This window comes from Daphnia pulicaria, chromosome 4, assembly GCF_021234035.1.
Source record: "Daphnia pulicaria isolate SC F1-1A chromosome 4, SC_F0-13Bv2, whole genome shotgun sequence".
NCBI lineage: Eukaryota > Metazoa > Arthropoda > Branchiopoda > Diplostraca > Daphniidae > Daphnia > Daphnia pulicaria.
The window spans coordinates 15,658,223-15,686,033 of record NC_060916.1 but is presented as its reverse complement, the minus strand read 5'-3'; the positions used below and the strand labels follow the sequence as shown (position 1 = coordinate 15,686,033).

The following is a 27,811-nucleotide window of genomic DNA, read 5'->3' as shown; positions in this document are numbered from 1 at the left end:
TTCTTCCCATAAGGATACACGCAATATTTAGTTCAAGCGGATTGCCGATAGAGGGCAAATGTTACGTGTATTCTTATGGGAAGAATATGAATCCGGATTCTTCACTTGACGCACCCCTGGAACATCTTTTGAAGATCATTCAAGATAAAACAGCTGATGAGTGATGACAATAAGCACAAAGCAAAGCCCAGTAAACTTCCCAGCTAATAAAAGCATTTAGATTAATAGGATTAGAAAACGAATGTGTTTTATACCTTTTATGAGTGAGCATTTAGCTATGAGCATGACCATTTACTCCCTCTGTTTTCCTTTTGACATAAACATTTTCAATATCAATTTATTTCGATGTGATACACATTGTTATCCATTTAATTTTTGATGCTACAAAGTTTAACTTTCGAATAAATACACACAACACATTTCAATCAAAAACCAGAGGATCACAGTCGAGTCGATCAATTGCAGACGACACGGCAACATTTAATTTCATTCTACGCGCGCTAATTAAATATTACAAGTGTACTTCAATTTAATGGCAATAATTGCAGAGGGGATGACATTTGACGCCGTCGACGCCACACCGACAGCCGCCGCTCGTGTCACCTTTGCCCTAAATCAATTCCCTCAAGTCAATTTAAATTCCTTTTAAAAAATGATTTGAATTCAATTAAATAGACCTTTGGACCCCAGCGATTTTGTTTGGTGACCCAACAGATTTCCGTCCGGCAGACGGAACAGCGGACCCAGTCGCAGCCCCAGCGTTTCATCAGGACCACCTGACACTGCGGGCACGACAGAGCCTCACCGCTGGCCACCAGCGCCTATTTATAAATATTCTCCAATTATAATTCAATTAAATAACAATTTATTTATATTACTTCAATCATTTCTTTGGTCCGTCTGGCGTCGTCGTCCGTCTCGGCGGTTTGGTTGACTCGATCCTGAAATTCCTTGCAGTTGGCGCCCTCGTGAATGGCCTGGCAGGTGAGGCAGTTGCTCTGGCGACAGACTGGGCAGCGGAAAACGTTGACGTTGTCGGCCTCGACGACGGCCCAGCCGGGACAGTTGGCCGTCTGGCAGTGGAACGTGTTGGCCATCGCCTTTTCGGCCAGCCGCATCGAACGCTCCAAATGTTTCTCGTACAATTTGGCGCCCACCAACTTTTTACCCCAAAAAAATTTGAATCGAACCAAAATTTAAAATTCAAAATAAATTTAAATGAAATCAATTCTGAATTACATTTTTGATTTCGAGTTCTTGGAGGATGGCGTCGCAGGCGTATTGGTCGTCGCGGTACGGGCAGGTCACGGTCGCATCGTCGCTGAATTCAATCACGTGAGCCAAACAATCCCTAATGCGACATATAATTGACATTTGAATTTAATTCAACAAAAATTCAATTAGGATTATTAGTAATACCGGCAGAAGTTGTGGAGACATTCCCTGAGGGTGACGCCCACTCCGGCCGGAACGGTCATCAAACAGACGGGACAGTCGAAAGGGTCGGCGTTGGTCACGACGTCGCTCCCGCCCAGCAGGTCCACCAGTTTCTTGTAATCCACTTTCGGCTCAGTCCCAGTCACTGCCGGATCAAGTAGATCCATCGGCCGCTTATTATCCGCTGGATCCCATCCGCCAGTCGCTCCTAATAATCCATTCAAATGGCATTTAATCCGCAGGAATCAAGAATGAATTGTTTTTCATATACCTTGATCAGAATCCACCTTTTGCTGTTCGATATTGTTGGTTGTTGTTGTTAGTGCAGAGTTAGCAGGTTGGGTAATGTTGTTGGCCGTCGCTTCCAGCGGCTCGTTCTCCTCCTCTTCTTCGCATTCGCTGTACCGATCCTCCTCGTAATTGTAATACTTCCGGCTGGCTGGATCGGGTCGGGCGGGTTCAATTTGAGTATTAGCTGGACCCGCCGGTTGATGCAGGCCGTTGATTTTCATTTTATTAGAAGCTGCTGCTGGCTGGGCCGGATTGTTCTCCAGGACGTAGAGGAAAAGTGAAGAATTGGACGGGCAAATGTCGTAGTCCTTGAGCGTCAGCTGATCCTGCTGGTCGTTGGCCAGGCGACGGCCGAGAATCCATCGCTGGCACTCGACTTTGACGCCGTGCGGACTCTTGGCCATCCGTTCCTTGAGCTCCAGCAGAGTCGTGGCCGGCCGGACGGGCAGCTGGAAGGGTCCGCTATGCGTCGATCGATCCTCGATGAAGACTTCTACGCTGAGGCACAGCCAACGGATTCCGGCGACGACCATTTTGATTCCAGACAACAACAACAACAAATTGAGATTCAGGTCAACACGTCCGTCGTTGAATTGAATTTTTGACAATTTTTTAAACTTTAAACAATTTCAAATTTTGGCGGTTAAATTAATGAAAGGAGGAGGAGAGACTGTACCTGAAAGTGTCGTCGACGATGCAACTCCGAGTCCGCCTCTGTGGGTTTTTATTCTCATCCGAATTGGCGGATGACTTTTTCTGGAAAGTCAACGTCGTCTGCTGACCGGAACTGGTAACTTTGACGCTCGTCCTCCGCTTGGTCCGCACGCTGACTTCCGGCGTTGAAACGGCAGCGATATTCGGCTGCTGTTGGACTGATGCAATAGCACCGATGGCCACAATTCCGGGTTGAGCCGGGACAACTTCAACTGGTTCTTCCGGCTGGATTAATGGCTGGATTGGTGGCTGGATTGGCGGCTGGATTGGTGACTGGACTACCGGTGGTTCGATGGCGATGGGCTTTTCCTCTTCTTTCGGTTTAGTCGTTTCTTCCGCTTTTTCTTCCGGCCGGATGGATTTCCTAGGAAGGGGCGAAGGTGAGGCTAAATGGGACAATCTTTTAGCCGGAAGAGGCGCAGTGCTGACGGCCGGATTGTCTTTGGGTTTCCTGGCCGAGACTGACGACGATTTGACGGGCTCAGATTGTTGTTGTACAGCAACAACAACCGGAACGACGGAACGCGGAGCAGCCACCGGTTTAGGGACGACGACAACCGGAACAACTTCAGTTTGACTGGGCACCGGTGAAGCAGGTGAGGAAGGCGACGGGGTCCGTTTGATGGCCGCCAATTCCTTGGCCAAAACGGCGGCCTTGTCAAACTGGCCGGCAGCGATGGCCTCCTCCAGCCGCACCAACATGACCTCCACCCGTTTGTCTTCGCCCATCTCATCCGCCGCCAACTCGTCTGCTGTCAATTTCCAATTCATTTCCATTAAAACAATAAAATAATCAAATGAACTTTTACATACCGGTACTCTTATTGTGCTGGACATCGCTGGGACCGGATTCTCCTGTTGCTGATTGCTGTCCACCACTGCCCTTGCCGGCCTGATGCTGTTGTTGTTGCTGGAGGTATTGACTCAACTGCGTGCGAGAAGGAGAAACAAGTGCGAAATTGGTTGGATGGACATCCTTCAAAACGGCCGGAGCCAACACCACGCTGCGCTTATTATTGCATAAACTATTGACAGACGGCCCGGAATCGACCGGTGGCGGAATTATCGAGATGCTGTTTTTGACACTAGGACTACTACAACTCTTGGCCAGCATGGAAACGGGCCGCTGCTGGCCATTAACACCCAACGTGCTGTTGCTGCCCATTTGACTGGGCAGCTGAACAAACGGCTGCGTCTGACAGCCGGACGAGACTTTGATTCCGCCGTGCTGCGAGTGTCGTTTGTTGTTGTTCTTGTTCTTGTCATCCCCCTTTTTCTCATCCCCTTTGATGGCTTCCGGCTTGTTGTTGATGTTGTTGTTGTTGTGCTGGCCGTTGAGGAAGAAAGCCAGACGGGCCTGGCGCAGAGCTTCGGGACTGCTGGGCGTCGTTGCAACAACAACATTCGAGTTGTTGCCGGAGTTGGACAGCAGAGATGGAGTTGTTGTAGTCGATGGAATTGGACTAGTCGTAATCACTTCCGGCGTTTGAACAACGGCGGGAATCATTTTCACCGTTTCCTTGACGACGGCCGGCCCAACAACGTTGTTGGTCGACGATGTCCGGCCAGCTAGTTGTCGTGGCTTCAAGGCCGTGCAGGCCTCGCACCACAAACGGGCGTCGCTGTTGACCAAAGTGCAAACCTGACACGCCCAACCGCCTGTTGTCGTCGTTGTTTTATTTAATTGTTGTTGTGGTTGTTGTTGTTTGGAGTAACCGTTGACTAGTGGCGATTTATCGTCTGCCGGACAAGAAACGGAAGGCGAATGTTTGGGTCGGGCACCTCCCGATCCAGCAGCGGCGGCGGCCACTTCCAATTTCGGATTGAAAATCGATTGTTGTTGTTGCTGTTGTTGTTGTGCTAATTCAGACGATCCGGCCGGAACAGTGACTCTTAACCTGGTGATGGTGTTGGTGTTGACGGCCTTGATTGAGGTCGACTCGTCCGACGTCTGCAACAACCTGGAACTGCTGGCAGTGGTGGGTGGCGATGTTGTTGTTGTTGTTGTTACTTGACGATCAGCTGTTGGCACGTTGACAGTCCCAGCGCTGCAGCCGGGTGGTGGTGACTCCCTGGCGACTTGGCCATTGTAGGTGTGGCCCGTTTGACTATAATTAGCATCCGCCCGCTGCTGCTGTTCCAGCCTGGGCAACTCGGCCGTCGTCTGCTTAGTCGTCGCTGGGCTATTGATAGACGAGGCAGACGGAACAGGAGGAGCTGCTGCTGCTGATGGAGGCGACGAGTCCGTCAAAGAGTTGAACATGTGAATCAACTCCCGGGCGCATTTCTTGCCCAGCTGAGGCTGATGGACGTCGCCCGGCAGCGGTGGTGGCGCTGGATCCCTGGGCGGTAGCAAAGGAGGTGACTCGTCGTCTGCAACGTCTGCAACGGTGGGCAACAATTGGGTGGTGGGTGGTGGTGGTGGGAGGACGGCCAGTTGCCCGTTGCTGTGACTGTAAAACTTGTCGTCCTCCAATCGCCTCCGCTGGGATTCACGGGCTCTTTCCCGCTGGATGATCTCATTAGCTTCCCGATCCAGCTGGCTGATGTTGACCAGCAACGACTTGCGGTGATGTTGTTGTTGTTGTTTGCCTTTGCTTCCATCGCTACTGCAGACGGAAGAGGATCCTTCGCTCCGGGTCGATCCACCGGGACTGACGCCGGTCGACGAATGATTGGAGCGCATCGTATTCGATTCCGGCGGATGGAGGAGGTGGTGGTGATTGGCCACCAATCCCATTGCCCAGCTGCTGCACTCGTCCGTCACTGCCGGAAGAGCCGGAAGAACAGGAGGAGGGGAGTGATGGAGAATAGCCGCGTCCTTCCATTTGGATCGTGACGCCGCGTTGGCGGATGAGTGGTGGTGATGCAACGGGTTGCCGCCAATAATTCCATTGCTTCCGCCGTGCTGATTCCGGCCTCGTTTGTACCACGGCTTGAGCGGAAGGGTCATCATATTGTTGCCCCGGTGGGTGGGATAATCCAGCGTCGATCCGGAAGCTTCCGCTTGTTGTTTATTGGAATTAGAATCCAGCGGGCGGAGGACTCCGCCTTCCAGTTTGAGAATGTCGTTGTGCGGACAATCGTTGTCGAATTTGTTCTGCTGGTACCGCAACACTTTGCTGCTGCTCCGCACTTGGTTGTTCTCATCCAGCAGCAAATTGCAGTTTAAGTCGTTGCTCCATTTGTTGTTCTCCGCCGGAGGAGAAGCTTCCGGCGGAGTCGATTCCATTAGGTCGGGTAAAACTGGATGAGTAGGAGCGACGATGTTGAAAGTGTTGGTGGTGGTGGTGATGGAATCCGGCGGAGAAGGGGCTTTCCTCTTGCCCGGCACGTGAGTGAATCCGCTGCCGGATGCGACGGATGAACTGGATCGATTGTGGGTGGAATGGCGGGACGAAGTGCCGGAATTGGGAGGAGGTGGTGGCGGTTGAGGTGCCGGCCTCTTTTTCCTGGCCGTCGAATTGTTGTTGGTCTGCGACAACCTTTTGTTGTTGTTGCACTTGGTGTTGTTGTCTGGTTGTTCTTCGCGACTCCGCAGGATTTCATCCATCTGCTTCATCTGAGTCTCCCACTGAGTCCGCATGGCCCGGATGGCGTCGCCCTCAATGTTGTTGTGTAGGTTGTTGCCCGGCAGGACCTTGTCGGTGGATTCGTTGCTGCAGGCCATCAATCCGTACTTGCGCCGGAGTGTCAGGGCTGCCACCGCTGGATCGTTGTTCTTATCGGTGGGTGTGCGGATGAATGAGAAACTGTTGGTGCTGAGTGAGTCGCTGTTGTTGTCGCTGCTGGCCAACTGGCCGCTGGATCCCGTCATCATGGACGGATGATGACGTAATCGACGGCTGACGACTGGACTATTTTCGACGCTGTGCGACCGGCTGCCAGCAGCGCCACCGCCACCGCCGCCTCCGTAAACAGCCGCAGAAGAAAACGGACGGATGGATGAAGACGACGGCCGATGGCTGTTGTTGTTGTTTCGCCGGAACCAACGAGCCCAAATGCTTGAAATCCCTCCTCCTCCTCCACTGCTGGAATCCTGATGATAACAAAAGAAGAAATGAATCCATCAGTTGAACAATGGGAATAACGTCAACGGACGGCCATCAAAATGGAATGGAAAACGGGCCGTGTGTGCAGTTCTATTTCCAGACTCGTCTCAAGATGGAAACGGAATTTTCAAACGTGTTGGTGTTGGTGGGGAAATAGGCCCCGGGGGAAAAAACATTTGAAAAATCTGCGCGCGGGCGCGAAAATAACAAAAATTTAAAAATACAAAAAAGAAGAACCGGGAAATTTGAAATTCCAACGACCACCCGCAATTTAGTAGGTCGCGCCAACTTCCCCCAAATAGAAGAAGAAGAGGATGGGTATTATAAATATCAAACTCGACTCGACTAGAAATTTCTAAAAAAGTTCCAGTTTACGTCGAAACTGGAATAAAAGAAACTGGACCAACCACTTTGATTTCTCTTGTGAAAATTTGGCACAAATTTGAAATTGGCGCCAATAATTAAAATTGCAATTGAATTAAAAATCAACTCACTTTGATGTGATTGACGTTGTTGAGGGAAGAAGAGGCGCTGCCGTGTTGATTGCCCAGGCTGCTGAGGTTGACGGTGCTGGACTGCAGTGAGAGATCAGCAGCGCTGCTGGACCGACTGTTGCAGTTGCTGTTGACGGACTGCTGCTGGCGCTGACGACGGGCGTGATAGTGATGCGAATGAAATAATTCAGACGACCCACCACAACCGACTGAGCCGTTGCTGTTGTTGTTGCTGGCCGGTTGGACGACGGCCAAACTGGGATCGGAGAAACCTCGACTGACTGCCGACGGTTGGAGGGCCGTCCATTGTGCTGGGACGGGGGACATTCCATCACGTCCCGGCCGAATCTCGTGACGACTGGGCTCCTGATTCTTGACGGTAATGGCGGCTGTTGAGGGAGGCTGCCCGTTGTGTTGGTTGACGTTGTTGTTGCCCTGTGACCTCATCATCATGTCGGGCTGCTGCTGAGACTGGCCCTTGGCGCAGCTCTGCTCATCCCCCTGCAATAAGAGACAGACAGCAAAGGTCAGGTGTGATGGGGTCAGCCTCCCTCATCCGCAATTTGATCCATCCATTTCCGATTTCTTTCAACTTTTTCCACGATTTTGGCAGACGGCCAATCCAATCAACTCGTATCTTATAATCATTTCCCAGAGTTATGTGTGTCTGGTCACCATCCGTCAAATATTTACAATTTCGACAATAATCGAAATTCCCTGGACGACATCCAGTGACCTGGGCCAACTGGATTTCCTCTCATCTCTTATTCAATTTTTTCAAATAGAAAATTCGACAGGCAAGAAGTAAAATAAAAAGAAATGGCGCATCAGCACAAAAAGGAAACTGACCTGAGCCGAGAGGATGGAATTCCAGTTTGAATTCCATTCCTTATTCTCTTTACTGCTGCTGCTGCGATGGTGCTGGTGGCTGGCCCTGCTGGATTGGTGCTGTCCCAAAGACGACCGGTTAGCCGATTGATTCATTTGCTGTTGTTGTTGCTGTTGTTGTTGGAGAAGAAGAAGTTGACGAGCGATTTTAGGTCGTGCTCCCAATTGTTGGCCGCTGCTGCTGGACGCCGAGCCGCCCGAATAAGACGACGACATTTTATATTTCTCCTGGAAATAATCTCTTAATACTGTTTGAATGGCTTATCGCCTATTACAGTAGCAGGTCCTCCTCTTGCCCGTTTCCTTAACTGTCGGGACACACACGCGGGCGAACTAAAACTGGGACAACTGGACGCCAGTCAAAAAATCTTCTTATGGAAATGTAACGGAATTGAACCATTCAAAAAGGTGTGCTGCTGGGCCAATTTCTCTCTCTTTTCCGCCCGCCTCAATGGACACACACACAAACACACACACAAGAATCACGCGGGACACGAGTCGAGCAGCTTCACGCGCGTACGGGAGCCAAACGGAGACTGTGCAGCAGCAGCAGTACACAGGGGAGACTAGAAACTATTGCGGGAAGATAATCCAACCAGAGTAGAGAGAGAGTTGCATGGGGAAATGTGTGAGCCAGTGCCAAAGATAGCGCATAGCATATAGCTGCTGCTGCTGGACGGGACCCGGGCTTCAACCATCTTTTCTTTATCTTTTTGGTAAAGAATGGACGACGATTTAGTCGCATTGAATAATCATTTCGGCGGCTCTACCTGATGATATAGGGAAATTGACTTTTGGTTTTTGGGTTGGCTATGCAAGGCCATCCGAGTCCCTTTTTAAAAACCAGTTTTACTAATAGGAAATGTGTGACGATCCAACAATTTGTATGAGAAATGTGTTGGGAGAAACAGCTGAAGGCTATACGCGTTATTATAATACGCACGTTGGCTGATATTTACTACTAGACTCTCTCTTGTTTGGTTTTATTTCGCCAACGTCCTTCTATTTTGTATAGAGCTGCTGGACGCGGAATCTATCGAATGTCTAAAATGCCCAATGGCCTCTGCATTAAATATCGGTCGCTCTCTCTGCTGCTAGCTGCTAGCTGCTGCCCAGTCCCGGACCTTAAAAGGTGCACAACGCCTTCGGCCACCTTTATCGAACTCTATTTCACTTCCTTCTAAATTTTCGACTAAACCCAAACCCAAAAAATATTTTTCTTTTAACTTTTTTTCAGTCGGCCCACCTTTTCGCACAATTAAATTTGGCCGGTGAATTTTCACTTTGGCCAACATAAGCGATTCATCATCGAGAGTTGAATATCATTTCAAATGACGTGGTGATTGGTTGTTAAAAATCGGCAAAACGGACCACCTTCGATTTGATCAAAAAGCCAAAAAAGAAGAAGATAAAAGTGACGGGCGCCAAAGAGAAAACGAAGATGATTTCACCTCTCAGATGACATCATTTCCTTTTTGCTTGTAAAAAGGAAAAAATTTACACCAAAACATTTATTTTTATTTTTTTCGGCAAATTTATTTCGTTTTATTCCGTCAGGGGCGGATGGACGACTCCACGCTGGGCCACACTTGTTCGCGCACAACAAGGAAATATAACCAACAAATATTTTTGGCCCAAGTTTTCCCTTTTTTTCTCTCTCGCCAATGTATTCGACTTTCTTCGTCATTATTCGGCGTCCTCCAACATTCTTTTCGGCTGTGCCCACGCACTTTTGGCCTGCAGGAACCTGCTAGTTTATATATTACGGAATCCGTGTAGCTACAATAATCATGACAAAACGAAAAAATCACGACGGGAACGCCCCGATTGCTATCTCATCGATTGCCTTAATTAGGTAATCACGCCAACGTGGCGAAAAAAAAAAAAACAGAAAACAAGGTTTGGTTGAAACCAAATCGCTCTCAATCTCTTTCCTTGTCTATCCACTTTCTCTTTTTTCTCTTTTAAAAAATTTCTTTTAGTATAATTCAAAATTCGCTCGCTAGATGGAACCTTTGTTGTGGCGCAGTGTCGTCTGCTCTGAGAAATAGTTTGAGTTTTCAAACTTGAAGCACTTTCGACCATCAATAACTGGGACAAAGTATAATTCCTTATTAAGAAATGATAAATTTGGTCATTTTAATACCCTCAATTTATGATTTATAGTTGGTGAATAATGTCGAACCAGGTCGAATCAAACGGAAGTCGACGTTCAACGGAAGTGATACTGGCACATGTTTCCTGCTGTGTGTTTTCCACTTTGACAAACTTTGTGGTCGATGACATTACCAAAGCAATGTAAACTCGAACCGCTATCAATTGATCTGCACCACAAGGCTCAGCTCAAAGCAAGCTGGCGAACAATAGTGGAAGGTGTGGCATTTGTTTCTCAAAGTCAAACCGATCAGCTCAAAGTTTTCGTCCCAGTTTTTTCAAACTGTGCTGACTTTTCGTTTCTCTAATGTTGTTCAGTTTTGTTACAGAAATCATTATTCAACACTAGTCATCTGAAAATGTATCGGCCATCAGACCTGGTCTTGTTGGTGATCTTGCTCGGACAATGCTGCCAACCACTCTTGGGTAAAAATGTGTGCAAAAATAATTTTCCTACCTTGCGTGAAATTCATGTTGACATTCACAGTTGGGGGAGTCGAAGTAACACAGTTACCTCAACGAGTGCAACTGGGTATCCCACTGGAGATCGTTTGCCGTGCCGAGCAGAGAGCCGGGCAACCCGTAGTTTTATCTTGGCGATGGATAGCTAACGGTGTAGTCGTCAATCTCGACCATAATCGCCTACCACCAGGTAAAATGAATAGGGGAAATCATTGTTTCATACTGCCACCATAAACAGATGTTTTTAATTATTATAGGAGCTGAAAAGATAGTAAATGGTGTTCTGATTTCCGGCCCCAGTTCCATCAAGTCGATCGTCAGTCGCATCCGGTGGACTACAGTCCCAAAAGAAGCTTCGGGCATCTACCAGTGTCGAAATTTGAACAGCGCCAACCAGCTGACAAGCAACACCACCTTGACTGTCTCTAGTAACTAATAACTTATTAAGCTAAATATTGTTTGATTTTTTTAAAATCTAAATCCTTGTTTTGGCTTCTCAGCTTCGACCCTGAATGGCGATAATAATCGTGGGATGCACGAATTCCACGATCAGACTAGAGACGTCCACATTTTCACGAGAGGATCGACTTTCAATTTGACGTGCTACAATAGTGACGCATTCGGTCAGGTGGAATGGCTCGGACCTTACAGAATGGAGGAGGATGCTTACTATCACCGCGAAAAAGTGACCATTTTATTGTGTTTCATTTAAAGTTTTTGAAATTAAACTCGGGTATGTTGTCCATTTTTTATTTTGTCATAACAGGAAACACCCCCAAGATTTCGGTGGATAAAAAAACTCGAATTCGGCGATTACTCCGAGTCCACCTCTATTCTGATTGTCCAGAACGCCAGTTATTTGGACACGGGCTATTACACCTGCTACAATAAAGATAATCTAAACGACATTTATTACCGTCAATTTGTTTACGTCGAAGGTGCGATAAACAACAAGAGTTTTGGGTATTTCAGCTTTGCTTGACTAATAATTCTGTTCAATTTTCTCAACTAAATAGATCCTGAACATTTGATACTTCCACCGGCCATGCAGCCCGCGGGACCCAATCGAGACTTGCGAGTCATTGGCCATTATTCGGAATCCAATGTTCAGGTTGGCTGTGGCCCGACTCATCCATCCGTTCGGGTCATCCTCAAAAAATTCGACGACGACAATAAAGTGACTTGTTAGCTCGTACATCAAATGTTTCACATTGGTTTTAAACCAGCACATTGAAATATCCGTTAGATAATCGCCTCCTCTGAAGTACCCGACGATCCCAAAAGCGACTGGAGTTTCAATCCCTTGGAAGGATTCCGGATCAAGATCGTCGATTCCTGGGAGATGAAAGGCCAACACCAATGCGAGGCGACGTGGCCTAAATCACTCAAGAAGAGCATTTCTATGAAATTCAAAATAAAAATTCAGGGTATGTATGCCAAAATATTTGAACACGTTGTATAATTGATTCCTTATTCCTCTTTTTCACTTGACACAGGAGTGCAAGTACTGACCAATGTTGATAATTCCACTCCGATCGTAGAGGGAGATCAAATCACTCTGACGTGTCGCAGTAAAAACAAAGACGCGATGAACCTAGCTTGGCGATGGTTACCCGCTGTTTCTCCACCTAACCAAACGACAAACTCTTTCATGGAAATCAACTCAGCTAGTCTCCCAGCCAGTATATCACTTAACCTCCCATTTCTATAGTCTTTTGATTAGTTTTCATTGGGTTTTGATTGTAAATGATTCAAATTGACAGGTGGGAAAGGTTATTCCCTACCGTTCGAGGACGAAACTAGCCCCCAGGAATACCCACCACCTTTGGGAACGTTCCAGGTACACCGATTGAATTGGACCAACATCCCGATGGAAGCCAAAGGAATATACCAGTGCTACGACGCCAATAATTTGAATATTCCCGTCAGCAACGTCACAGTGAATGTCGCTAGTATAAATAAGAGTCATTGGAATGATGTCACAGAGCTGATTTGATTCAATTTGAATTTTCCAACTAGGTTCTATGGCACCGTTTATAGTTCATGCGGATGATGAACCTAAAGACGTTGATCTGAGAAGCGAATTTTCACTTGAATGCCGGGACACTGCCGCCGTCCCAAAGCCCAGAGTCCAGTGGTTCATGAGAATTGTATGTAACCCATCATTTCCTTTTAAACAAAAAAGTTCTTTTAAAATTCCCAATTTCGTAAACAGGGAAACCATTCGGCTGAAGAAATCCTGGACGACGGACGGACCAAGTACCACGACATTAATACGACGGATGACGGACGCAACAGCGTCCTCATCGTTTACTACGCCAGCACCGACATCACCTACTTTTGCAAATTCAGCAACTTTCAAGGATCGAAGGAAAAGTATTTTCACGTCAAAGTTCACGGACTGGGAGCCGGAATCATCTCCGCCATCGCTATCGTGGTAGCCTTCATCATCGTTGGCTTCATCCTGCTGGCCCTCTTCCTCAAAAGTTCCTTCAAACAAAAGGTTGCGCCTCATTGCAGTTGAAAATGTCATGGGAATTCACTTGAAGCTTAAAATTGTCCAATTGATTCGAGTGCAGAAAGTCTATCAAGAGTTGATCAACAACCGTTTGAAGCTCCTGGAAGGCAATTTGGAAAGAATTAATCCCGACTCGCCTTTGGAGGACCAACTGGACCTTTTGCCCTACGACAACAAATACGAATTCCCCTCCAATCATCTGGTTCTTGGTGAGTCTTGGACGAAAATCTAGTGAAATTGTTTATTTAATCAGATTATAAATTGAAATAGGGAGACAATTGGGTGCCGGGCAGTTTGGTCGCGTCGTTCAAGCTAAAGCCGTGGGTATGGGCCCTGGGAACAGCAAAGTCGCCGTCAAAATGGTCAAATCAGCCCTGGACAACACTGGGCTGACGTCGCTGGCGTCTGAGCTCAAGATCCTGATACATTTGGGCTTCCATTTGAACGTCGTGAGTCTTCTAGGAGCCTGCACCAAAAATCTCATCAAAGGCGAGTTGATGGTCATCGTGGAATTCTGCGCCTACGGCAACTTGCAGGACTTTCTGATGACCAATCGTAGTCATTTCATGAACGAACTGGACGAAGAAGGTGATCCCTCACCCGTCTGTCAACAGTAAGTCGACCCAACCCGCATTCAAATGTTTGAAATGAGCCGCTTAAGATAAAGATGATGAATGATAGGAAAGCTGCGCCTCAGCTGGTGCCTCAATTGATTCAAAATATTCACAACATGAATTTGAGCTCGACGCCGGAGGAAAGCGCTGCCAAACCGACACCACCTGCTCAAGTTCCCAGCGGCAATAACAGTTCGGATTACAAGCCTCGCTACTGGTCGCCCAACAGCAGCAAGAAGGAGGAGTCCCGCAGTCCGATCGTCTGCACTCACGACCTGATTGAATGGTCCTACCAAATCGCCTGCGGAATGAACTACTTGACCAAGCGAAAGGTTTCAATACCCTCGTTTAAATTGGTGAAGATAGCTCTGTGACATTTATTTTTACCCCAAGGTGTTGCACGGAGATTTGGCGGCCCGTAATGTTCTGCTGGCCGACGACAACATTGTCAAGATCGCCGATTTCGGACTGTCGCGCCAAGTCTACAAGAATTGCAACTACCAGAAACAAGGACAAGAAGCTCTGCCTGTCAAGTGGATGGCCATTGAATCTCTGGTCGATCGAGTCTTTTCTTCCAAGTCGGATGTTTGGTCTTACGGCGTGACCATTTGGGAACTCTTTTCACTCAGCAAACAACCCTATCCAGGTATACAGTTGTTAATTTTAGTTGCTTGCAAAATGAATTATTTTTATGTTTGGACAGAGGTGAATGAACTGGCGGAATTGATCCGATTTCTGCAAAGTGGCCAGCGGATGGAGAGACCGGAATTGATGCCCAGAGTCATCGGCAACGTCATGGCGGATTGCTGGAAGCACAACCAGGAGGAGAGGTTGACATTCGCTCAATTGGAGGAGATTTTGGGCGAGATGGTGACTCCAATCATTCGCCAACGTTTCGCCGGTGCGGAGGAGGTGGAAGAAACGAATAATTACATGCAAATGAACAAAGAAACTGATGAACCCAGTAATGCTGGGGCAGCAGAGTCCATGCCCGACTATTTAAGGATGAACAGCACTGGCAAACGAGAAGATTCTCCACCATCAAATGCTCCCACTTCATCACAGCCTCCGAATGTCCCTCTCAAATTGTATCCGAAGTTGAGTGTGACGAATTACATCAACACCAGCACAGAAATCAACACACCTCCGCAAACGCCGATGGCTTACACCAATATCGGAGGCCATGCGCCCTTGTCTCCCACAGAGAGCCTTGCAGACACCAACTACTTAGCCATGTTACCTGCCGGACAAGTTTGAAATATTTTTGTCTTTTCCCATTCATTCCCGCCAATGTATCTGACGTGTTGTGTCACCATTAAGTATTCGTCGTGTCTCCCTGTTTTTATGTTTTTTCCCAATTTTCTTGATGTCGGTGAATTATGGAGTATGTCATAATGAGTAAGATGGTCAAGCAGTCATTCGAGAATGGTGTATTTAAAATCTCTGACGATTACAAACGACCACCATTGCAGTAATAAATGAAAATAGATAAACGCTCAAATTTGACAGTAAAATTGGAAAAATTAACGAGGCAATTTTACAGGGTTGACGGCAGAAAAAATGTCTAGCAAAGTTTGTGGTAATCTTTTCAATCAAATTGGATCGAAAGAAATTCAAAAATTACTTGTTGAGAAATAACTCCGCTAGATAGAAGAAAATCGAATCGTCTGCTCACTTGTTTATTATTCCTCGTGTTCTTTATCAGTAAAAATCATGCCGATTTCGCTGAGATTTTACAGTAGTTTAATCAAATGCAGCCGGCAGAATTATAGTTCAATCAGAAAAACCAAACCGAAAATACAATTAGAGTCGGAAGAGGTTCGTGAGCCGAAGCCTGTTCATGTGCTGCGTAATCCTTATCCATGGAAAACCAAGGAGCAATTTGTTGACCATTTAGCCGCAAATGTAATATACAACAAAGGTAATTTTTTGCTAAATTCGTCTCTTTAATTGCAATGACGGTATTCACCCTTTTTTTTATTCAGATGGACTTGTAGCCATCAACAAACCATTTGGGGTGCCACTAATGAAAAGTGGGTTAACAACTGGCCACAACGAAAGCCTGTTCTCAATAGACGAGGTGCTGATTCCTTTGGCCTCTAAACTCAATGCAGAAAAACTCTTGCCAGCCAAATCGGTTGAGAGGTTTGCGAGTGGAATTTCCTTATTCACTTGCCAGGACGAGAAAGTAGTTGACAAAATTAGGCAGTGCTACAACACAAACAAGTTGAGAAAAATCCATACATTCAAGTATTTGGCGGTAACCATTGGAGAACCCAAACCCTCTGAATCCAAAGGCACTGTTGGGATGGGGCTTTTTGAGCACAAGGATTTAACACGAAAACTGGTAATACCTTTAGTTCCTTCACTTAAACTCTCTTTGTGATCATAATTCTTATTTTTCAACAGCCTGTCATCATGAAAGAATACAGCAAGAAGAAAGTAGCTGAAAACCTAGTCCAGGAGTACAAAGTAAACTACAAATCGTTATCCCATGGAGATGGACCATGCAGTCTGGTGGAAATCGATGTTTCGTCCGTCAAAAATCACTTTTTGCGCGTGTACTTTGCCCACCTGTTCTCACCTATTCTTGGAGATCACATATTCGGCAATCGCGTTCAAGAAATCAAAGGCAAACGTTTAGCCATCAGCCCCGTTCAAGCTGACTACTTGTCAAACTTTCAGAAAATCCCTGCAGACATTTTAGCTCGACTTAAGGTGGTTGAAAGTGGATCAGTACCCAACTGTCTTCATCTAAGTCAAATTACTCTGGCAAATTTCGCCAGTCGAAATTCAAATTTAGTTCTTAAAGCTGAACCTCCTCCTGGTTTTCAGTTCATCTGTGAGACCTTCGGTTTACATTTGCCCAACTCTAATGAATGACAACTTTGTAAATAAATTTATAGTAAAAAAATTTGTTTTGTTAACAACTCAGTGTATATGTCAAAGTTACAATTTTCAATTGTCCCATCCCCAGATACCATCAGAACGAATCATATCTTTATTTTCTCGCTTCTTTCGGGTGGCGGCACTTGCTTCACCTTTTGCGCGTATTCTCTGCACTGCTTGCATGTTCTGTCGCCTTGTTATGGTGCTCTTCACTCTCTGTTTGATGACATCCGGATGGATAGTCGACATGGAAGCGGTACTGCCAGCTCCGGTTCTCTTGGTTTTGATGCCGGACCAGTCCGTCAACATCTCTGAAAGTTGTTCCACATCTTCGGCGTCTTCTGCTAGCCCTTCAATAGACACTTCTGGAACATATTCCGGATCAAGTGGTTTGTTGATGGGCTCTAGAATTTTATTTTCAACTGGCAATGGCTCATCTGGGGTCAAGTCTGCTGTGATTGGTTCTTTCACGTCTTCAGTAACAACAGTTTTATTTTCAGATGGACTTTCTTTTGAGATTTTCTCTTCCGGTAAATCGTCGTGATCCGCTTCGACTTCATTGTCTGATTCTTCTTCATAATCTTCTTCCAATTCTTCTTCGAGTTCTTTGACATAGCCGCTGGCTGCAACCTCCACATCGATATTGGCCTCTCGCCTGTTGAAATTTACAGTATGTAATTGATAAAACTTTACGTAATTTATTGATTTCAACTTACACCACGTCACTAAAAGCAGGATATGCTTCTCCCTCAAAATTGAAACGTCGTTTGAAGAAGTCTCTGAGGCATTTGACGTCGCGGTCGAAAAACCTTGAAACAAAATTTCCGATTATAAACAAAACTGTTGAATTTTTTATGAAGACATTACTGTTCAGCCTCGACATGGCTGGTGGACACCATCTGTGGGAAATCAATCAGAATAGGCTTCTCATCTTCATCTATCATGATGTTGAACTCGTTGAAATCACTGTGAATCACACCGTGATTGGCCAATTTCAACAACAAATTCATCAATTCTTCAAACAGTGCACCTGCATCCTTCAGCTCTCTCAATTGGCATCTAGTGAAAGAAACGAGAATTTAGTACAAGTTAATTAAATATCAAACGAAGAAATTCAATTACAGGGGGTAGCCGTTCACCAGCTCCATAAGAACACAATGACGATTAAAGTCAATGGGTTCGGGTACGGGAAATTCACGCTCGTGAAGGGCCTTCATGTAGGCAAATTCACGTGTAGCAGACAGCCGGGAAAGGTAAATCCAAGAGGCGTTGTTACGATGTTGATGGTAATCTCGTTTTTCTTTAATCTTGCGGAAAGACGTTCGCCCCAATCTGTAATTGACAAAAATTATTATGACATTTCAAAAATTAATCACACGAGCACACAAAATTACCTGTGGATTTTTAAGCACAGCTGTTTTTGTTCTTCATTGCCCACCACATAGACATCAGCTTCTTTACCCACACCAATCTGATTGCCAAAAGAATGAAGCACATTCTTCTTCACAAAGGTTTTAAGAGCTAAGAAGTCATAACCCAAATTGGTTAATCGGTAACCATCATCTAAATTAATGGCAAACAAAATTAAAATAATTGAAATATTAAAGAATGTGACATGTTGAGTTACAATGTTTTCCACGCTCATAAGCAACCAATCGTTCTTTAGACAGCCTCATAAGGATTTTGTGGGCTCCACCACCTGCTAGCTGGGCAATTGTTGCAATCAATTTTGTGTTGACGAGCTCGTGATTTTTCATGCCCATTTCAACCTGTCAATTAAAAGTGAAATTAAGACGTTCCGTTTTTAGTGTTTTGTAGTAAAGATAGCTACTTACAGCCGTCAGAACACGGTAATCTTCTGTATTTAAATAACGAAGAAGAGAAACGTTAATTTTCCCCATTTTTTAAGAAAGAAGGAAATATTTATACACGTGAAAATTTTAGGGCCTAACCAACTTTGACGCACATTGCTACACATTGGCGTAAATAACAATCGTCTGCTAGTCGAGACAGATACGTTGAAATCTTGAAAACTTAACATTTTTAACTAAATCTTTCAAGTTTAAAATACAAATAATTTATCTAATTTATCAATAGCAATCAAATATTATATTTTTTTAAAATTTCAATTTCTCAGAAATCGTTCGTGAAATTTACAATCTGACACCGGTGTATTTTCGCGACTTTTTTCTACCCTTTTAGTTTTACTGTTTTAGAGCCACTAGGCAATAGACGTGCATGGTTGTGCGCGGTTACTTCCAGCCAGCAGGTTTGTCTTCAGATGAGATTTATTTGAGTCATGAGTGTAAGGAAGAGTACGGAGATGGACACGTGTAGATGTGGTTTTATAGACGAACACGGTTTTGGAGAAGGTTTGTTCTTAATGTAATTTAGTTAAACCAAGTAAGTTTTAGTGTTTTACTAATTTGGAACAAATATTTTTGTTAAATACTGTAGTCAATTTGTATCAGAAACTCGCAGAACGTTTAGCTAGTCACACTACTACGTAGAGCTGTTTCACTGCTTTTAGACGTCGACGTGAAATGAAACCTACGGTAAACTCATTCAATCTAAATTGCATTACTGTCAGATTACTTGTGAATAATTTTGGGATAAGGATGTTGAAATGTAATAAATCATGTTAAGGTCTATGTATGTAGTTACCATGACAGAAACCTTTCCGTTTCTCATGCCACGTGATGATTCCATTTCACAGTCACATCTGTAGTACTATTTCGTGTTAATTTACGATTTAATACGTGGCTTGTGGTATGTTGTAAGTGTCACTCGAGTCACTGCGATTTCGGTCGGTTTCGGTCGTTATTATTTTCCAATCTCTTTTAGCAGCGCCCAGCGCCCATTCAGAGTTTTAAACTTTTTAAGATGAGTAAAGTTAGGCATAGAATTTCAGACATTAAATTGCACACTAAAACACAGAAGGTTATATCTTAAAATTGTTCGAAATATTTTTAATAAGCATTTTCTTTCAACCCAGAATCATTTTTGCGATTTTTGGTGGTGCCTCATCGTTTTATAGACACTGCCAAGATTTGTTTGTGTTCTCGTTGAACACTAAAGAAAAAAAGAAGAAAATACATTATAGCATATTGTTCCTACATAGACCAATAAAAAAAAAACTCGGGTAAATTCAAACCAAGTTAACGAGTTAATGCCACGATCAAAATTCCTTTTATTCATCATTTTTGTGAGTCACTTTATACCAACGGCATAACGCGCATAACGATTGTCTGGTGGTTTTTTTTTTTAGTTCTTTGCTGTGCATCTCTAAAGTTAATTGAAGCAGCTGTAAATGGAATGAGTAGACACTGAAATTCAGAAACATTTAGGCGAGTCTCTAAACTTCCGTTTCAACCTAGGTTTCTTTCAAAGCTTTCGAGTTTCCTCATGTTATTTTACTTGTCAAAAGGCACAGACTGCATAGTGATTGCTTTTTTCGTTCCATAGTGTTCGTCAAATAGATTAAATATTATCACATTTTTCCTTCACGTTATGCCCAAATTTTACCACGACAAACACGGCCTTTGGCAATCTTATCATTGAGCAAGCATATTTTTAGATAAAACTATCAATGTACATCAATATCGGAATTCCTATGGCTTGTGGAACTCATTTTCTTGAGTTTTCTCACTCTTGAGCATCGAGGCTATTTTTCTGATTGTCGTGAGTTTTCTTCGATTTTCACTCGATAATTTTGTTTCGTTTACCACGTACGTAGAGAAACATTCTAGGAAATTTAGCACTTGTTCATTCACACTTTATTATTATTTTTTTAATATTCAGGGGCAGACTGACGATGACCGAATAAAAGAAAGTTTCCGTACGAGGAAGCGACCGAGGCGCTCGCGAGTAATAAAGTAGGATATTTTTAAATAATTTTTCTACCTCAGTCATTATTGTCGTGATGAACTTTTATACAAACGCATGTCCTTATTCTAGTTTATTTGATTTTTCAACATTTGCGAATGGACTTGCAGTTATGAATAGTAACAAACAAACTTATTTTGGTATTTTTTTCGAGTTAAAACCTGTTTGTTGGAGATGAAGTTAATGTGATCTCACTGAAATAAGCATTAAATAATATCCATACCATAAAGTGTGTAATTTATTAAGTCAACTGCTCGGTCAACTGGGATTAATGGCGGCGTTAGTTGTTTTCAAAACGACGGTCTTCTGTCACGTAAGCAATCTTTGGCAGTTATACTTGTTAGTTGTTATCCATGAAATGGCTTTATCTAGTTGAACTTTACAACTTTTATCTGACTTTTTTGGGGGTTATGTGAGTGGATTGTAGTCATATGTTTTATCATCTTCTAAGCACTTTGTACTGTTATAAGATTGAGTAACTTTTTTTAAGCAGTGTATGAACCGGATATTAAATTTTTATTGTTAATTTCTAAACAGGGTTAAAAATTATTTGAACATGAATTGAAGATAGAAGAATTGAAATGGCTGCCGCTCGGGCTGTAGCTATAATTGCACATGTTGCTTTTTTCGGTACCGCCTACTACCTTCGATTTGGAAATCCTTTGCCTTCTCTCCATCGCTGGATCTTCAAAAGGACTTTTGTTCTTGGTCAACACCATATAGAAATCAATAATGTAGATATCGCTTCAGGAAAAACCGACGCTGTACGCGAATGTTTAGAGAAGCAATGCGCTGGATTGACGTCGAACCAGAAGATTGGCGGCTTGACAACCGAAGAGTCGCTCGTTCTGAGTCTCCTCCAACATTATTCTTCATGTTATTGTCTCAACAGCCTAGACTATGCATCGCTAGCCGTTATGAAAGGCTTCAAGTGGCTTGACAAATCGACCTGGAACAACTTTCGAGCCACAATCGATTGTCATGAACAATCGAAATCATCAAAAATTACCATCCAGCAGACGGTTGAGTTGTTGAAGAAATTTCAGCGCTTTTGGGCTCAGCAGCACCCCAAGAGTTGCCATTCTGAAATCATCTGCTTCGGTTTTTATATGTCTTCGTCAAATTTTAGTCGTCTAGCCTTTAATCGACCAGAAAAACCTGCAACATCATCATCGCCTCATCCAACGTATTACTTGTGGTACGACAAGAATAAGAAATGTTTCGACGCCATAACTTGTCTTTCAAACTTTTATGAAGACACGGCTTCCTATTGGGAATATCTGAAGTGGCGTGCCGGAATTTGTCTCGATCAATTTTTCCAGCAGGAATTTGTCGCTTTATGCGACGAGGCGTTAGAAGTCCGAATCGCTCAATTTAGCGATGAAGTCAAATCGTTTGGGAAAACGTTTGGTTCTTTCAAGAGACAGTTTGATGAATGGAAAATTGGCAACGAATTCGACCACGTGGTTTTAGACATGGACAGTTGCACCCGATCGCCGGATAAGAAATCCAAGAATTCCGCCTCGGCGTGGTGTGAGCAACTTTGGCAACTCACGGCACGCTGTTTGGTCCGTCAAATGGAGCAGGGCTTTATCGACAGAAAGAGGAAAATTGAGATGAATTGCATAGAAAGAAATAGCGAAATCGACAAGATCCGAGAGAACGTTGAACGCTTAAACTGGGAACTTGGCAAAGCCCGCCAACGCAAAAGCGAACTAGATCGACGTGTGTCTGACGAATCCCAGCAGTTGGAAGAATTAGTTTGGAATCAATTGCTTCGCGATCTGGCTAATCCCGGCTTTGTTCCCGACTACCACTTGGCTTACGAACGTCAAAATCACGAAATCTACCAAGAAAAGAATGCTTCCCAATTAGCCGTCAAGGTTTTTAACCTAATACATCCACCGACTACTAATAAAGAGAAGCGGGCCGCGTTAGAGAAATACGTGAAAAACCAGTCGAATAAGAAGCAAGTGTTGGAAAAATTGCACTCGGCTTTGGACAACTTTGTAGGACGAGAAATCAGCAAAGAAGCGAGTGTCGTGCTGACGAAAGTTGCGGAGAAAGTTGCATCGTCAGTAAAACTCGACAAAGTTTGGAAAATTGGCATCTACGCGAAACGAGTTATCTACGTGGATTGCGACTGGGAAGTGCCCGGCATCAGCGTGAGCCTGGTGGCTCCGCTTATTCGTGTCGTCAGTTCACCCGACAGCAAATGCCGGACCATAACAACGTCGGGCCGTGATGGCAAAGAGCACGAGAGTCCGAAAGCAGCCGATGGAAACGGAGCGGGCGAAAACGGAAGCCATGGACTAAGAGGTCGACATGGCGAGCATGCCGGACACGTCATGATTGACTGCGAAAGTTTCACTGGTCATTTGAAGATTGTGGCTCGCGGTGGGAAAGGAGCTGACGGCCAGGACGGCGGTGACGGCCAACCCGGCCATAAAGGATCTGACGGAGCTGACGGAACATTTCCCAGCAATTATGCAGAAGGATATACTTGGTATTATTTCGATCGCAAATTTTTGTACGAGAACAAAGGCCGGCCAGGAAATCCTGGCGGAAATGGTGGATCGGGAGGCAACAGCGGCAAGGGTGGATTAGGCGGACGAGGTGGACTAGTGGAAATCACAGTATCACAAAGTGATGTAACTAACCTCTTCGAACGAGACTGTGAAAAAGGAAAGACGGGTAAAAATGGCAATCCTGGTCGCGGTGCCCCGGGAGGATCGGGCGGCAAACACGGACAAGATGCGTTTTTATATTTCGAGCCAGACAAGTGGTGGTCATCTAATGTGACAGTGAATAAGGGGCACTGGCGACGTCACAAGAGTATCCGAAACGATTTGAGTAAGGTCCGTTCGGCTAATAGAATAATCGGATATAGGAAGTTTGGAATTCCAAGAATTTGGATCAGTTCAATGAGGTATGCTGCGGCAGGCAAACGCGGAAACGAAGGCAAAATTTCCGTGGCTGATGATGTGCCGCAGAGAAATCACCCTTTTAACGCATTTGCTGATGAAACCGCTTCACAATTTTACAGTCATCGTCATAAAACAAGAAAACAAGACGATGGTGATCTAGAATGGGAGAGTAAATTGGAAGCGATACGTAGCGCCGAACGGCAGCAAGCAGAAGAAGCGGAATCTATCGATCGGATGTCGAGGGACATGGTCGGAGAACAGAATGCCATTTCACGTCACGAAAAAGTGCTGGCCTCCGATCTCAAACGACTCAGGCGCTTGAAAAGAATCCGCCTGCGCGTCCGATCAAAAATTCAAGAAACATTTGAGCAACGCATCGCTCAGCAATCTGTTGTCAGCCAAAGGATAACGAGACAGCAGAAATTGAACTTTAAAGACGATGAGCTCGTCCTTGCAGCTGCCAGCAGCAGTGTTTCATCAATAGGAGATCCTGGGACAGATGTTCGATCCGGCCGTCTGGTTTTGGAAAAATCGACAGTGACACAGCGTTGCTTGGTTAAATTCCATGAGTTGGTCAACTTGATCAAGTTCTTTAAGAGCAAGGCTATTAAACGTATCTATTAAATCAGTTTATGTGATCACAAACTTAAAGAACAATCAGTTGTTCAAGTCATCTCCCCCCCCCCCCCGCTTCATTTAGTAAACATTGGAACATTTAGTTTCTTTATCTTTCTACATTTGCCTTTTTGAATTGCTTTATTTTGAATTATGACTGAACACCTAAATGTGTGCATCATGATATTACTTCCACTTGGGTGTTTTTACTTTATTTCATGGGTATGTAATTGAATAATTATTAGATATTTTATTGGAAATGTTGAAGCCTGTAAAGGGTATGGACTCTGGACTTGACAGTAGGGGTATAAAGAGAAATAAACAACGACAAAAACTCATGCATTGCAGTGTTTCCCTGGTCATAATTTAGACATAATCTTCAAATTTTGTCGGCTCAACCATTTGCATACTAAAAAAAATGTACGAAGCTAACACAGTGTTATCCAGACGAGACTTTATTCATTTTTAGAAGCTACTGTTTCTTATGGCAACAATACATGATTGAGAATCTTCTATAGTATTCAGTATTCACACTAAAAGTTAAGAAAAGTTAATTTTCACCATTTATCAGTCGGAAACTTTTTAATTAGACACCAACATTTTTCTGACCTCGAATATCCTGAACACAGGTAAACTTGACACAAAGAAGAAGTAAGAAAAGTCGTCTGCTATAGATAGCCAAGCTGCGTTGAAATAAACAACTCTGTGCCTTTTCAACTGATTTTATCAACTATAAACAAAATGAATCTAATGAATGCCGTTTTTCGAAATGAAATTTTGTAATAAATCCATTCAATTTTTTTAAATGCAAAGAATAATTCAATCACTAAGTGTTTTTGTTTTCAAAAATTTAAATTTAACACCAGTGTAGTAGGGGTTGCTGTTTACTGGAAATCGTACATGTTCGTTTTTCTACGTGAAAATTTCTTGCCGACTGCTTTGAGGCTGATATCTATTATCTAGCTGTTATTTTGAAAGGTTTGTAATATTTCTACCCAAATAAAATAATTACTTGGTTTATTACTGAACTCTGAGAAAACCTTTACAAAATTTAGCTAAGAGAAATATAAGATTGTGTTTGGAGGCGGGTCCAAAGGCCCAAGGCTACGAACTGTTCTCGCTCTTCCCGGGCTTTTATTCTTCTGGCTTGTTATATGCTTGTACTTTAATTTCAAAACTTTTTGTTTTCAATTTTAGTGCGATATGGCGTCAAGTAATGACGAAGAATCTGATTCGGAATACGTCCATCCAAGAGGAGTACCTCATTTTCCAGGACATGAGAGACGGTCTAACACATTGCCCATATGGGGGAATGAAAGGACTATGAATTTGAACCCCCTCATCCTGACAAACATTAAAGCTAATTAAAGCTGAACCTCCTCCTGGTTTTCAGTTCATCTGTGAGACCTTTGGTTTAAATTTGCCCAACTCTGATGAATGACAACTTTTGTAAATAAATTTATAGTAAAAAAATTTGTTTTGTTAACAACTCAGTGTATATGTCAAAGTTACAATTTTCAATTGTCCCATCCCCAGATACCATCAGAACGAATCATATCTTTATTTTCTCGCTTCTTTCGGGTGGCGGCACTTGCTTCACCTTTGGCGCGTATTCTCTGCACTGCTTGCATGTTCTGTCGCCTTGTTATGGTGCTCTTCACTCTCTGTTTGATGACATCCGGATGGATAGTCGACATGGAAGCGGTACTGCCAGCTCCGGTTCTCTTGGTTTTGATGCCGGACCAGTCCGTTAACATCTCTGAAAGTTGTTCCACATCTTCGGCGTCTTCTGCTAGCCCTTCAATAGGCACTTCTGGAACGTATTCCAGATCAGCAGGATCGCTGATCGGCTCAAGAATTTTATTTTCAACTGGTAACGGCTCATCTGGGGTCGACTCTGCTGTGTTTGGTTCTTTTACGTTACGTTCAGTAACAACAGTTTTATTTTCAGAGGGCGGAACTTCTTTTGAGATTTTCTCTTCCGGTATATCGTCGTGATCCGCTTCGACTTCATTGTCTGATTCTTCTTCATAATCTTCTTCCAATTCTTCTTCGAGTTCTTTGACATAGCCGCTGGCTGAGACCTCCACATCGATATTAGCCTCTCGCCTATTTGAATTTACAATAAGTAATTGATAAAAGTTTACGTAATTTATTGATTTCAACTTACACCACGTCACTAAAAGCAGGATATGCTTCCCCCTCAAAATTGAAACGTCGTTTGAAGAAATCTCTGAGGCATTTCACGTCGCGGTCGAAAAACCTTGAAACAAAATATCCGATTAGAAACAACACTGTTAAATTTTCAATGAAGGGCGAAATTACTGTTCAGCCTCGACATGGCTGGTGGACACCATCTGTGGGAAATCAATCAGAATGGGCTTCTCATCTTCATCAATCATGATGTTGAACTCGTTGAAATCACTGTGAATCACACCGTGATTGGCCAATTTCAACAACAAATTCATCAATTCTTCAAACAGTGCACCTGCATCCTTCAGCTCTCTCAATTGGCATCTAGTGAAAGAAACGAGAATTTAGTACAAGTTAATTAAATATCAAACGAAGAAATTCAATTACAGGGGGTAGCCGTTCACCAGCTCCATGAGAACACAATGACGATTAAAGTCGATGGGTTCGGGTACGGGAAATTCACGCTCGTGAAGGGCCTTCATGTAGGCAAATTCACGTGTAGCAGACAGTCGGGAAAGGTAAATCCAAGAGGCGTTGTTACGATGTTGATGGTAATCTCGTTTTTCTTTAATCTTGCGGAAAGACGTTCGCCCCAATCTGTAATTGACAAAAATTATTATGACATTTCAAAAATTAATCACACGAGCACACAAAATTACCTGTGGATTTTCAAGCACAGCCGTTTTTGTTCTTCATTGCCCACCACATAGACATCAGCTTCTTTACCCGCGCAATCTGATTACCAAAAGAATGAAGCACATTTTTCTTCACAAAGGTTTTAAGGGCCAAAAAGTCATAACCCAAATTGGTTAATCTGTAACCATCATCTAAATTAATGGCAAACAAAATTAAAATAATTGAAATATTAAAGAATGTGACATGTTGTGTTACAATGTTTTCCACGCTCATAAGCAACCAATCGTTCTTTGGACAGTCTCATAAGGATTTTGTGGGCTCCACCACCTGCTAGCTGGGCAATTGTCGCAATCAATTTTGTGTTGACGAGCTCGTGATTTTTCATGCCCATTTCAACCTGTCAATTAAAAGTGAAGTTAAGAAGTACTGTTTTTAGTGTTTTGTAGTAAGCTACTTACAGCCGTCAAAACACGGTAGTCTTCTGTATTCAAGTAACGAAGAAGAGAAACGTTAATTTTCCCCATTTCTTAAGAAGGAAATATTTATACACGTGAAAATTTAAGGGTCTAATCAACTTTGTCGCACATTGCTACACACTCACACTGGCATTGGCATTGGCTGGAAATAAGTAATCGTCTGCTAGCCTAGCTACGTTGAAATCTTGAAAACTTAAAATTTTAAACTAAATTTTTCAAGTTTCAAATAATTATAATTGATCTAATTAATCAATCGCAATCATCTTGAAAATAAGATTTTTTTAATTTTTTATTTCACAGAAATCGTTCGTGAAGGTTACAATCTGACACCGGTGTTTTTCGCGATTTCTTTTCTTCAGTTTTAGAGCCACTAGACAATAGACGTGCATGGTTCTGCGCGGTTTCTTCCAGCAGGTTTGTCTTTAGATGAGATGAGTCATGAGTGTAAGCAGAGAACCGAGATGGACACTTGCGGATGTGGTTAGACTAACACGGTTTTGGATAAGGTTTGTTCTTATGTAATTTAATTGAACGAAGTGATTTTTACTAATTTGGAACAAATATTT

General features: G+C 43.8%; 6 protein-coding genes across 10 annotated transcripts; 3 read left to right on the top strand and 3 right to left on the bottom strand.

Annotated features, from left to right (window-relative positions):
- Nucleotides 1-138: 138 nt before the first annotated feature.
- Nucleotides 139-8,462, bottom strand: LOC124338190. Of its 2 annotated transcripts, none has more exons than XM_046792266.1 (10): nt 7,838-8,462; nt 6,989-7,489; nt 3,256-6,481; nt 2,405-3,191; nt 1,709-2,226; nt 1,420-1,645; nt 1,240-1,351; nt 879-1,160; nt 678-821; nt 139-610 (listed from the first exon to the last, which is right to left on the bottom strand). In XM_046792266.1, exons 1-10 carry the CDS (start codon nt 8,090-8,092, stop codon nt 530-532), a joined length of 6,132 nt encoding a protein of 2,043 aa, XP_046648222.1. In that variant the 5' UTR covers nt 8,093-8,462; the 3' UTR covers nt 139-529. The 2 variants fall into 2 exon arrangements, with proteins under 2 accessions (XP_046648222.1, XP_046648221.1); XM_046792265.1 differs by having other exon boundaries at nt 2,405-3,194; nt 7,838-8,461.
- Nucleotides 8,463-9,894: 1,432 nt separating this feature from the next.
- Nucleotides 9,895-15,119, top strand: LOC124338195 (vascular endothelial growth factor receptor 1-like). Of its 2 annotated transcripts, XM_046792272.1 has the most exons (18): nt 9,895-9,977; nt 10,043-10,249; nt 10,349-10,456; nt 10,518-10,682; nt 10,750-10,920; nt 10,993-11,177; nt 11,259-11,430; nt 11,509-11,669; nt 11,739-11,919; nt 11,989-12,174; nt 12,256-12,444; nt 12,512-12,642; nt 12,708-12,995; nt 13,072-13,219; nt 13,281-13,623; nt 13,692-13,956; nt 14,018-14,270; nt 14,328-15,119. In XM_046792272.1, the coding sequence occupies exons 2-18, from the start codon at nt 10,156-10,158 to the stop codon at nt 14,879-14,881; spliced, it is 3,594 nt and encodes a 1,197-aa protein (XP_046648228.1). In that variant the 5' UTR covers nt 9,895-9,977; nt 10,043-10,155; the 3' UTR covers nt 14,882-15,119. The 2 variants fall into 2 exon arrangements, with proteins under 2 accessions (XP_046648228.1, XP_046648229.1); XM_046792273.1 differs by lacking the exon at nt 9,895-9,977 and having other exon boundaries at nt 10,158-10,249; nt 10,360-10,456.
- Nucleotides 15,120-15,282: 163 nt separating this feature from the next.
- On the top strand, nt 15,283-16,523 carry LOC124338293 (mitochondrial mRNA pseudouridine synthase RPUSD3-like). Its single transcript, XM_046792424.1, has 3 exons — nt 15,283-15,545; nt 15,610-15,971; nt 16,034-16,523. Exons 1-3 carry the CDS (start codon nt 15,338-15,340, stop codon nt 16,505-16,507), a joined length of 1,044 nt encoding a protein of 347 aa, XP_046648380.1. The 5' UTR covers nt 15,283-15,337; the 3' UTR covers nt 16,508-16,523.
- A 19-nt stretch (nt 16,524-16,542) lies between these two features.
- Nucleotides 16,543-18,489, bottom strand: LOC124338257 (serine/threonine-protein kinase rio2-like). Its single transcript, XM_046792355.1, has 7 exons — nt 18,349-18,489; nt 18,141-18,282; nt 17,908-18,076; nt 17,636-17,845; nt 17,381-17,572; nt 17,230-17,322; nt 16,543-17,168 (listed from the first exon to the last, which is right to left on the bottom strand). Exons 1-7 carry the CDS (start codon nt 18,412-18,414, stop codon nt 16,583-16,585), a joined length of 1,458 nt encoding a protein of 485 aa, XP_046648311.1. The 5' UTR covers nt 18,415-18,489; the 3' UTR covers nt 16,543-16,582.
- Nucleotides 18,490-18,810: 321 nt separating this feature from the next.
- LOC124338202 lies at nt 18,811-24,546 on the top strand. 3 transcript variants are annotated; one of them, XM_046792283.1, is made up of 3 exons: nt 18,811-18,885; nt 20,315-20,388; nt 20,936-24,546. In XM_046792283.1, the coding sequence occupies exon 3, from the start codon at nt 20,980-20,982 to the stop codon at nt 23,947-23,949; it is 2,970 nt and encodes a 989-aa protein (XP_046648239.1). In that variant the 5' UTR covers nt 18,811-18,885; nt 20,315-20,388; nt 20,936-20,979; the 3' UTR covers nt 23,950-24,546. The 3 variants fall into 3 exon arrangements, with proteins under 3 accessions (XP_046648239.1, XP_046648238.1, XP_046648237.1); XM_046792282.1 differs by lacking the exon at nt 18,811-18,885 and adding an exon at nt 20,131-20,194; XM_046792281.1 differs by lacking the exon at nt 18,811-18,885 and adding an exon at nt 20,144-20,241.
- Nucleotides 24,547-25,417: 871 nt separating this feature from the next.
- Nucleotides 25,418-27,392, bottom strand: LOC124338256 (serine/threonine-protein kinase RIO2-like). The gene is given in 8 exon segments (XM_046792353.1): nt 25,418-26,049; nt 26,111-26,203; nt 26,266-26,457; nt 26,521-26,730; nt 26,793-26,862; nt 26,865-26,960; nt 27,025-27,166; nt 27,228-27,392. Coding segments are annotated over 8 exon segments (1,461 nt in total). The 5' UTR covers nt 27,294-27,392; the 3' UTR covers nt 25,418-25,457.
- Nucleotides 27,393-27,811: the final 419 nt, after the last annotated feature.

What these genes read in the sequence shown, in the direction of transcription:
- LOC124338293 (XM_046792424.1), top strand. Translation starts at nt 15,338, where the DNA reads ATGCCGATTTCGCTGAGATTTTACAGTAGTTTAATCAAATGCAGCCGG. An exon ending in AAATGTAATATACAACAAAG is followed by an intron (nt 15,546 to 15,609) that starts GTAATTTTTTGC and finishes TTTTTTATTCAG; the next exon opens with ATGGACTTGTAGCCATCAAC. An exon ending in AGGATTTAACACGAAAACTG is followed by an intron (nt 15,972 to 16,033) that starts GTAATACCTTTA and finishes ATTTTTCAACAG; the next exon opens with CCTGTCATCATGAAAGAATA.
- LOC124338202 (XM_046792283.1), top strand. Translation starts at nt 20,980, where the DNA reads ATGGCTGCCGCTCGGGCTGTAGCTATAATTGCACATGTTGCTTTTTTC.
- LOC124338195 (XM_046792272.1), top strand. Translation starts at nt 10,156, where the DNA reads ATGACATTACCAAAGCAATGTAAACTCGAACCGCTATCAATTGATCTG. An exon ending in CCATAATCGCCTACCACCAG is followed by an intron (nt 10,683 to 10,749) that starts GTAAAATGAATA and finishes TAATTATTATAG; the next exon opens with GAGCTGAAAAGATAGTAAAT. An exon ending in TCCAGTGGTTCATGAGAATT is followed by an intron (nt 12,643 to 12,707) that starts GTATGTAACCCA and finishes TTTCGTAAACAG; the next exon opens with GGAAACCATTCGGCTGAAGA.
- LOC124338190 (XM_046792265.1), bottom strand. Translation starts at nt 8,092, where the DNA reads ATGTCGTCGTCTTATTCGGGCGGCTCGGCGTCCAGCAGCAGCGGCCAA. An exon ending in ATTCCATCCTCTCGGCTCAG is followed by an intron (nt 7,490 to 7,837) that starts GTCAGTTTCCTT and finishes CTCTTATTGCAG; the next exon opens with GGGGATGAGCAGAGCTGCGC. An exon ending in TGTCTCCACAACTTCTGCCG is followed by an intron (nt 1,352 to 1,419) that starts GTATTACTAATA and finishes ATGTCGCATTAG; the next exon opens with GGATTGTTTGGCTCACGTGA.
- LOC124338257 (XM_046792355.1), bottom strand. Translation starts at nt 18,414, where the DNA reads ATGGGGAAAATTAACGTTTCTCTTCTTCGTTATTTAAATACAGAAGAT. An exon ending in TTATGAGCGTGGAAAACATT is followed by an intron (nt 18,077 to 18,140) that starts GTAACTCAACAT and finishes CCATTAATTTAG; the next exon opens with ATGATGGTTACCGATTAACC. An exon ending in AGCCATGTCGAGGCTGAACA is followed by an intron (nt 17,323 to 17,380) that starts GTAATGTCTTCA and finishes TTTTGTTTCAAG; the next exon opens with GTTTTTCGACCGCGACGTCA.